The following is a 10,116-nucleotide window of genomic DNA, read 5'->3' as shown; positions in this document are numbered from 1 at the left end:
GCTTTGCTAATCGTTTTTGACATAGTCAATTGAAAATAGTACGAACACAATATATATTTAATGTCTTACTTCATCAACTTCATTGATATTTATAAATATATACTTATTGTGAATTTGATGCCAGCAACACATTTCCAACAAGCTGGGACAGGAGCAGCAACAGACTGGGAAGACTGGCATTTTTTATTAACATTTTACAGTGTCACAAATTTAGCTGCAGTTCTTCAAGTTTCAAGTTTCTCTTCCTCTATACCTTCAGCCTGTTTCCCCCTCATACGCTGAACTCCTGACCTCAGTTTGTGACAGACTGTGCTGCATCTCTCCCAGGACTCCCACTAGGAGGGATGAGTCCTGTGTCATCTGCTTCATGACACAGAGGTGGCATCGCGCCAGGGGGCCCCTCATAACCTCCACGTGCTGTCACCAGTGAATCACACACACCTGCAAAGTCAAAACAATGGTGTGGAAAATATGTTATACAAGCCAAGTTATGATTGGTTATAAACAAAATCAGGCTGATAGTTGTTCTGCTGTTTCAGTGTCAGTATATGATCTTCCCTGCTTTCCACCTAGCTAGCACTGATATGTAAGTACTGGACTCTCTCTGAAACACTGGATTAAAGGTAATATAATCTGGAGACTAACCATTATGTCAATAAAAAGTCATCCTTTATCAGTATTTGCATAGGAAAAGTGACTTAGTGACCCTTTACTTCTTATCCATCCAACGTTGTGACCATCAGGCAAACAACCATACGAGAGAGAAGGTAGCCACACAGACAAATAATAAATATATACAGACAAAAGCCACAGCTCCACCTACAATTAAATCAATGATACAAACAATTACCTGTCATAGTGGGTTTCATAGCTTGCTTGGTTTTTGCTAAGACTAAGACCTTGGTGGTTGAAATGTTGCCTCATTAAACTTGAACTTGCAGCATTTAGTGTAGAGGCCACCTCTCTTTTTCCTGTGTGCTGCTTTTGTCCTTTACCCAGCTGGGCTTGGATGTGCACACTCTGCACCTTCTTTGCACTGAAAATACAATACCGTGTGTTTCTGAGCTTGTCATAAAAGAGAAGCTCATTTTAGCAAATTCAGCAGTTTTAAGCGTTGCAAATGTCCATTACAACCATCTGAACTTGCTATAAATTTCTTCCACTCTGGGTGACATTACCAGTTAGTGGAATCAACTTCGATATGCATGGATGGAGAGAAAACCTGCATGCTTAAAGATCTCCATGGCATGTTTTTGAGGAGCAGAGTGCTTTATTATTTCTCCTCTATCATCTTTGCTGTCAATATGCATGCATTATTCCTTTAATCCTCACGGTGGCACTCTCCACTGACTGTGCCACCACAGTACACACACACACGCACACACACACATACACACACAGTACACACATTCAGCTTGTGTAATCCCTTTCATTTTTGATGAGTCAAAGCCAGCACTCAGTCTCCTCAGGGGAAATGTCTGATAGGATGGAACGGCCTGGCCATGGTGCTACTGTAAAGAGGGGGAGGAAAAGTTTACCCAAAGTTTGTGAATTTGACATAAGGCCACCAGCATCCTCCGTGTGGGCGGTTTGTTTGATGTGCTGAGACTGAGTGCTCCCCCACCCCCTCAGCCTCATCTTGTCAATCCATCACTGAGTAAGGTGAGGAGAATGGGGAGTGGATTGAGTTTCTGCCAGCTGGAAGATGATCCTTGTTTTTCAGGAGCAGCAGAGTCAGGGTCTCTGTCAGTGTCACCTTCAGGGCAGGTGGGAGTGACAATGTTTGTGTTTTGTCTCAAAGCCCACGTCTGCCAGTTCCACCGGTGTGCTGAGAGATAGACGTAACTTTGGACCACCCAGCCTTAGATTACGCTGCCTGTGTGTCTATAGCCTGTAGTTTCAGTGCATCACACAGTAAAATCAAGTGTCAAGTCAAATTATCTTTCAAAATTAACTATGAAGTAAAACATAAATATGCATGAAGCTGTAATCTAAATGCACTTTCTCTTCTTAATTTGTTCCATTTCACAAATTCTTCTACCATGTTTGTTGCTGTACATACATACATACATACATACATACTGTATTAGCTGTTACTAACAGTGCAGGGCAGCAGTAGTTTGTGGAGGCATGGACAGACCAGTTAGTAGAGAGAGGTGGAGAGATACCAATTCACCTCCTAGGCACTGCTGAGGTGCCCTTGAGCAAGACACCAATCCCGTAACTGCTCAGGGTGCCTCACTATCTGACAGGCCCCTCACTCTGACATCTCTCCATATATTAATGCACATGTGTAGCTCCTGTTTGTGCATGTGTGTAAAATAACAGAGTGAAAAAACTCACTCTGTAAAATAACAGAGTGAAAAAACTCTCTCTAGAGGGACCCTAGAGGTCTGTCTCAATAGTGCTGGTACAAAATGATATCTGAGTTGAACATTTAATTAAAACATCACCTGTTGTTGTCATTTAGAGCCATCAGGATGCAAAGTTGCCAGGTGCAGCTTTAAATGCATCTTTCATACAGACTTTAGAAAGCCAGTACTGAGTTTTAGGCGTGGATCCAAAACTATCAATGAGATCATTTTCCATATATCCAGTACTGACTCGCATCTACTGTACCATGATGACATCTGGGCATATGGTGGACTGTGGTGAAATACTGAAACAAATCTCAGGTGGGGTTTTTAATATAGGAATAGGGCTTTTTATTTTTATGTTTGATAATAGACTTGAAAATGAAAGTCATTTTCAGATGCAGCGTCACACACACACACACACACACACACACACATACAGTACATACTCCCCCACTTTAGCTCTAACTCAACAGAGTGGCTCCAGATCGAGTGAGTCACTTATTCGTCGTCATGAATAAATCACACCCACTGCTACTCTCTTCTACTCTGCACCACTGCCTTTTCCAAAACACACCAACACATATTCACGCACACATACACATTCACACACAAACACACTGTACAAACACACACTGGGCTATAAGTTGCATCCCTTGCCCTTTACAGAGGCTCTGATCAATTTTCCCTTTGTTGCACTGCAAAGAGTGTATTTTCCGGGGTTTTGCTTTTGTTGATAATGCGCCTCATGTCCTGAACCTGAAGCAAACAGTTCTGCTTAAAATTTAGCCTTTTTACATTACTTTTAAAATATTTATTTATTAATTTTCTTTTATTTTAGACATCTATTTAGACATTTAGACATATTTTTAGACATCAAGAGAAGTTATAACATGAGTTTTTCACTAATATCATTGCTTTGTGTCCCCTCTAATATGTACAGTTGGATAGAACACAATCCCTTGCTCTCTCTGTTCCTCAAGAAGACATTTGTCACTTTCCATTTTTACACCCACTACCCTCTATTGCGGTAAAACGGAGTTCATGTCGCCCTGCATTTCCCTGAAGCAAACTGAAGGCTACACCCAGACGCACATACACAGCAAGACAAAGTGACTGCTCCTTTTATGCCACTTTGTTTATGCTGTACTCTCTCATGTTAGACAGTGAAGCTTTCTTCTTCTCGTGTGCACATTATTGCTCTGTCTCACTGTTATCCCTCTTTTCTCAATTCCTCTTTGTTCCCATTTCCCGCCAATTCTTTCATCTAATCCACTTCGGTGTATCACCCCCATCCCCTTTGTCAGCCTCATTCTTACCTCATTGTCATCTTTCTCTGTCCAGCCATAGATCTCAATCTCTCCAGCATGCGCCTCACTCTCACTGTGGGCAAAAAGCCTGTGAAATTTCCCACAGGGTAAGGCAACATGAGTTTGCTTCTACAACGTAGGAAATGGACTTGTATCAGAAGCATTGATTTCCTCTCAGTATTATGGGAAGGAGATGGCAGTGAGGTGAAGGCTAAGAGCCCAGCGGTCGATACACATTCTCATCACAACGCCGGATGTTCCTCCGTAGTCGGATTGGTTTCACTGCCCTGGCACAGGCAGTAGTTGTCATCAGTTGGCTCTATTAATTGAGCAGTGTCAAGCAACAAAAGAAAGATAACAGGGGTTATTAGATTTTTATTGGGGATTTACAGTATAGTTTGAAATGTGCATTACGGGAAATCACAGTGGAAATATAAGATGAAGTAGTCGTAACAGCACTTTAATGGGAGTGGCAGTCAGAAAAGAAGCAGTAAGAGCAGTATTAGTGACGGTAAATTTGGTGACAATGGTGGTAGTAATAGGTAGCAGTAACACATATTGCTCTATGGATAGACTTTAAAAGGTCTGTTTCTTCTATGTTACAAAAAAAACCCAAACATTTTCACACAACCTCTAGTGCTTTATAACTATTTTATTTGTCTGTGTTCTGAGAGATTTCCTTTTCCTACCCCAATACAATGGAAGTCAATGGAATATCTTATCAAAAAGTGGTCCCTATGAAAAATGCAAGTCTAAACTTTGCCCCAAGTTCTTACACACAAAAGAAATAAAGCTCTTCACTTCACTGTGATGTCCACTTTGTACATCACCTGACTTGCTGGCATCAAAACACTTGTTTCTTTATTATTTCCAAATGGACCTTTTGCACTTTGCACAAGACATTTTGTCTTGTCATTGCAGGAAAAGCACAGGTGCAACAAAGAACATCAATTATGTCTCTAATCCAGTAATTATTGCAATACAGTACAATAATTATTAATGTTATCAGTTAGATTTTTGTTTGGCATGTCAAAATGTCTACTGTGAGAAAGGTTGATTCAACTTTAGTTTCATTGCACATTTTTGCCACCGGTCATGTGTTCAGGTCTTCCCAGCCATCGTATGAGGCGCCTGAAAGTACAGAGGAATGTAGCAAGGTACTGCAAAAGACGTTCTCTCTCGCTCATACGCACACACCTTTACCAACTTCTTGCCCATCTTAGAGACAGCAGGTTTTCTCCACCCACCACAGCAGCTGGCACCAGCTCGGCCCCGCTTCGTAAGACCAAGAATAAGCCCTAGGAAAAAAAAAAGACGACAACTCATTCTTAATGGACAGATAAGACTTTTGGACAAGCTCCTCGGACAAACCGATCCGCTCATTTTTCTGCAGAAGCGACCCGGCTTATGTTTATTGACTGCAAACTAAGCAGAACAGAACAAACAGACAAAGTCAGACTTTAGTAGTATTGCTGGAGATGCTGGGAGGCATCTGCTCTGTGTTTTTCCTTGTGATTGGGCCGACCTTGCTCAGTGGCCTTGGCTGCTTGAGTGAACACAAGTCCATGGATGGCAGTTTCATCACAGAGGAGGTTGAAAGGCCCAGGCCCCCGCACCTTATCTTCATCATGGTGGATGACCAGGGTTACGGAGACATTGGCTACCATGGCTCAGACATCCATACGCCTGTGTTGGACCAGCTGGCAGCAGAGGGGGTCAAGCTTGAAAATTATTATGTCCAGCCTATCTGCTCACCCTCTCGCAGTCAACTCATGACAGGACGGTGAGTAATGTCCTTATCATTACATCTATATTACAAAATGATGGTAAAACGATACAGTTACTGCATCTGTTCTGATATGATATAATTTTTCATACGCTTTATACTCTTTTGTCTTTTGCTAATATCTTTAATGATCTATTCAGTGATGGGGCAGCTTCCAGTAATGCCGTAAAATAAACAATATCACCTTCTGTGCCAAGATGAAGTCCTAGATTATTTATCTTATCTAATCCATAGAGCACAATAAACCTGAGTTATGCAGGATGTTTAAGAAGCACAGCGATCATTTTCCTTCTAAATCCTGTTTTACTGGACTAAACTTCTGCTTACTCAGTAAAAGTACAATTTGATTGATCATAATGTTGGCAATAAACAGAAATTATCTGTTTTACTGACTTTTCAGTGTGTGTACTGGTGGAGTGGTATGACACAGAAAGCTGTCTCACATCAGCAATATCAAAACTGATTAACTATAATTTGCAAAGCACCTTGTATTTCTGAGTCTCCTCTGTTGTTTGAAGCTGGGTTTTTATTATCACTCCAGATAAATGGCCAAATGTAGACAACGTGACCTAACACAGACACATTTTCAGGGCAGATTAAACAGTTCCCTGGCATGAAATGTTGCAGGTTGGTGTGAAGTGGATACAAACAAAAAAAGTAGAATTACAGCTCCTTATCACAAGCTGATTCTGTCAAATCACTGAACATCTGGGCTTGATGGTGTGTAGCAGCGTGAGAGTATCCAAGGGTGCAATATTTCTTAAACCATCTGTGAAATTTCCCATTATTGTGTTACTATACACGTCTTTGCGAGGCACTGCTGTTTTCACATCTTCTCTCACACTCACAATCCTGCCAGCTACCAAATTCACACTGGCCTCCAGCATTCGATCATACGATCACGTCAACCCCTCTGCCTGCCCCCGGACATTCCCACCCTACCAGAGCATCTAGTTGAAGCTGGATATGCCACACACATGGTGGGGAAATGGCACCTGGGCTTCTGCAGGTCGAGCTGTCTACCCACAGGACGTGGCTTTCAGAGTTTCCTGGGCACATTGACTGGCAGTGGAGACCACTACTCCTATAAGAGCTGTGATGGGGCTGAAGCTTGTGGGTTTGACCTACATGATGGAGACAGGCCTGCCTGGGAGATGACTGGAAACTACTCCACTCTGCTCTACATAGAGAGGTGAGCATTAAGGTGTGAATTCAATTAAATAGATTTATATTTCCAGTGAGATAAATTTAAAAAAAAAAAAACATCTTCTAATGTTCCTTCTGTCCAACCAGAGCGAAGCAGATCCTGAGGAGCCATGACCCCCATAAACCACTCTTCCTCTATGTGTCCCTTCAGGCTCCCCACACACCCTTGCAGGTACCAAACAATTTTCTGCACCACTATGAATCCCAGGGCAATCGTCTCAGGCGCCACTATGCAGCCATGCTGAGCTGCCTGGATGATGGCGTTGGACAAGTGGTCCAGGAACTGAAAACTAGTGGTCTCTATCAAAACTCAGTACTGATTTACTCATCTGATAATGGTGGGCAGCCGCTCTCTGGAGGGAGCAACTGGCCGCTGAGAGGTGGCAAAGGGACCTACTGGGAAGGGGGCATCCGGGCTGTGGGCTTTGTCCATAGTCCCCTGCTGAAGAGGAAGGGTGTTGTCAGCAGAGCCCTGATCCATGTTTCTGACTGGTATCCCACATTACTGGGGCTGGCTGGGGCCCTGCAGTCCCATCGTGGCCTAGATGGTCATGATGTATGGGGGGCCATCAGCGAGGGCCTACCCTGTCCTCGCACAGAAATCCTTTTCAACATTGACCCAGTCTCAAGGAGGCCCGGGGAGCCATATGACAAGGCGTTGGTACTCAATGGCTTTGGGATCTGGGACACAGCTGTAAGGGCAGCAATAAGGGCTGGGGACTGGAAGCTTTTGACAGGAAATGTGGGTGATGGAGACTGGATACCACCACAGGCTCTTCCCAGTGGTCCAGAACAATGGCAGAAGCTTGAGAAGCGGCGCAATAAGTTGGGGAAGTCAGTTTGGCTGTTTAACGTCACCTCTGACCCCTATGAGAGATCAGACCTGGCGGAAGCTCGTCCAGAGGTTGTGAAACACCTGCTGACCAGGCTGGCAGAGTACAACCAGACAGCTGTGATGGCTAGGAATCCACCAGATGATCCTATGGCTGACCCTGAGCTCCATGGTGGAGTGTGGAGTCCCTGGCTGGGCCTGGAAGGGCAGGAAAGGGACAGGGAAGACAAGGAAGGCAGGAAAGAAAGGATGATGAAGATTAAGTACTGCAAACTATGCAAATTAAAAGCCCTCTTCAAGAAGGTGGGGTCACGCATGCAGAGGAACAACCTATTCTCCTAAATGTCACATCTAGCAACATAAACTGGACAAAAGGGTTCAGTATGCTTACAAAAAACTACAGTAGGAAGTGTCATCTGAATACCCCTGAAGTGGAAAATGCCATTTCCTGCTTGCCGTATTGGAAATTTGCAAAAATGAATAGACAAAGCCAAATAGAAAACAGTCAGGGTTGGGAGTTTCAGACACTGTTCGATGATCTGACAAGGACTTCATTCAAAGCATGCTGACACCTTTACCAGGAGGAACAGAAAGGGAAAGAGAGATGGAGACAAACAAAAATGCAGACCAACAGGCAAGGAGGCAGATCAGATAGACAAGATAGACCCACAATCAAAAAGTGAAGGCTGGCAGATAAACAGGCAGCCTGACAGACAAAGCAGACAGGCCTGTGCAGCTGACTGAGCAAGCTGACTCACTCACTGTCCTGCAGCCAAACTGCAGCAGGGTGACTTTGGGCTGTCGTTGGACTGCGCAGAGAGCAATGTGTGTGTCATTGTGCATGCATGCCTGTTTTCATGAATAGTCTGATTAATACAGATATAGTGTGTGGAAGTGAGGCCTGAAGAGATAGAAAGAGGAAGAAAGGCAGAGACAGTGACTTCTTGATGTCTCATCTCCTCATCATCCTGGAGGACCCTTTAAGGATGACACAAAGACACCCATGAGTTGTTCTTGTCAAATGTCACCTTGTCATTTTGCTCTTAGGGGTTATACAGATTCATTTTTGCTCATACACTCCTCTGAAAGACCTCTAACCACCACACAATGTCCAGTCCTTGCAGCACTGTGTACCCAACAAAAGGTCAGTAGTTAATACTATGAGTTTTTCTGGACTTTTAAATGTTTCTTAGCTCATCTAATGTGTTATAAGCTTCTGTAAAACTGGTGCATGATGGGTACTTGTTATGGTACCGTTTTGAAAAAAAATATTTTTTATTAAAAATATTCACCCTGAATATCTGCATGCATGTACTTTGTGATATCAGACGCCCAACCCTGTGGCCAGATAAAAGCATCAATAGTCAATACTTTATGTTCAGTCGCAATGTTTTTAAAATTTATGCTCATCTATTAATATATATTGTATGAAATAAGATTGAGGTCAGGGAATTAGGCAATTTAAAAACTTGGCTAAAGGAGAATTCAAACATCCAAGTCTGTTTACAGATCTTGTGGAGTACTATTACATGTGTGGAAAAACGTTAAATGGTAAATGGACTTCATTTATACATTAAGTGGCATTTTTCAAGTTTACTTTGACCACTCAGAATATTTTACAACACTTGCCACACACACACACGGATGACAGCATCAGGAGCAATATGGGGTTCAGTATCTTGCCCAAGAACACTTTGACATGCAGACTGTAGGAGCCGGGGATCAAATCATCGACCTTCTGATTGGTGGGCAACCTGCTCTACCTCCTGAGTCACAGCCGCCAGTTGTGTAAAGCCTTTAGAGAGAAGCGTGTGAAAGCTGATTTCAAAAAATGACTCAGCATCAGTGTGGAGTAAAAAAGACATCTCTGTTTCTGCTGCATTGATCCTTTTTTCTTTAAAAGGTTCACTGTGAGTCCAACAGTGTGCTATAGGAGTGCAACGTTAAATCAGTGCAGACAAACATTAACATCATATTCTAACATTATCTGCCACATCATACATCCCACTGAGCTTTGGCAATGGACCTGAATTGTAAGTTGCAGAATCATCTAATACGGACATAATGCTGGTGGATACTGGGCTGGAGAAGCCACAATTTGGACTCATGCTGTCTGATTAGGTGTGATGTATCTGCCTGCTGGTGAAGCTGCTGCTATGTGCTGATGTAGCTTGATAGGAATGAATCAGAGGTGGCACTGCTTGGTCTCATCTACCACAATAAAAAAACATTGTTCGGTACTGTGTGAGCAGCTCATTCCCTGACCCCAGCCTTTAGGAGTGTGTCTTAAACCGAGTGTGTGTGTGGATGTAGAAGTGTGTCTGGGTGTGAGTGTCAGCAGCAATCCCACACACAGTAGCAACAGGGCTCTAGATTTCTCCCCAGCGGCCTGATAATGAATATTCAACTGTCCTTCTTCACTATTTCTTCCCAACTTGCCTCCTCCTCTTCCTCCTCCTATCACCCTCCCTCCACTTATCCCTCAGCTCATTCCCTCTGCAAACCACCCCCTTGTTTTTCCTTCTCGTTTTGCTCCTCATCCTACTCACTTGTTTGTGCTCATTTGGAAGATCGAGTTAGAAGTATTAGCCATGTTTTGCCCAGAGCTCTGCGGCATGCAGTTAAATA

General features: G+C 43.2%; 1 protein-coding gene across 1 annotated transcript; it reads left to right on the top strand.

Moving 5' to 3' along the window:
- The first annotated feature begins 367 nt into the window (after positions 1-367).
- si:dkey-174i8.1 (arylsulfatase I) lies at positions 368-7,830 on the top strand. Its single transcript, XM_041948108.1, has 4 exons — positions 368-426; positions 5,199-5,447; positions 6,310-6,642; positions 6,744-7,830. The coding sequence occupies exons 1-4, from the start codon at positions 368-370 to the stop codon at positions 7,828-7,830; spliced, it is 1,728 nt and encodes a 575-aa protein (XP_041804042.1).
- The last annotated feature ends 2,286 nt before the right edge of the window (positions 7,831-10,116 follow it).

Source organism: Chelmon rostratus, chromosome 11 (assembly GCF_017976325.1).
Source record: "Chelmon rostratus isolate fCheRos1 chromosome 11, fCheRos1.pri, whole genome shotgun sequence".
In the NCBI taxonomy this organism is placed as follows: Eukaryota; Metazoa; Chordata; class Actinopteri; order Chaetodontiformes; family Chaetodontidae; genus Chelmon; species Chelmon rostratus.
This window is presented reverse-complemented; position numbering and strand designations above follow the sequence as displayed.

Excerpts from the sequence above, each read along its gene's own strand:
- si:dkey-174i8.1 (XM_041948108.1), top strand. The coding sequence starts at position 368 with ATGACACAGAGGTGGCATCGCGCCAGGGGGCCCCTCATAACCTCCACG. Across the intron at positions 427-5,198 it reads ACCTCCACGTGCTGTCACCA|TGGCCTTGGCTGCTTGAGTG; the intron begins GTGAATCACACA and ends GACCTTGCTCAG. Across the intron at positions 5,448-6,309 it reads AGTCAACTCATGACAGGACG|CTACCAAATTCACACTGGCC; the intron begins GTGAGTAATGTC and ends CAATCCTGCCAG.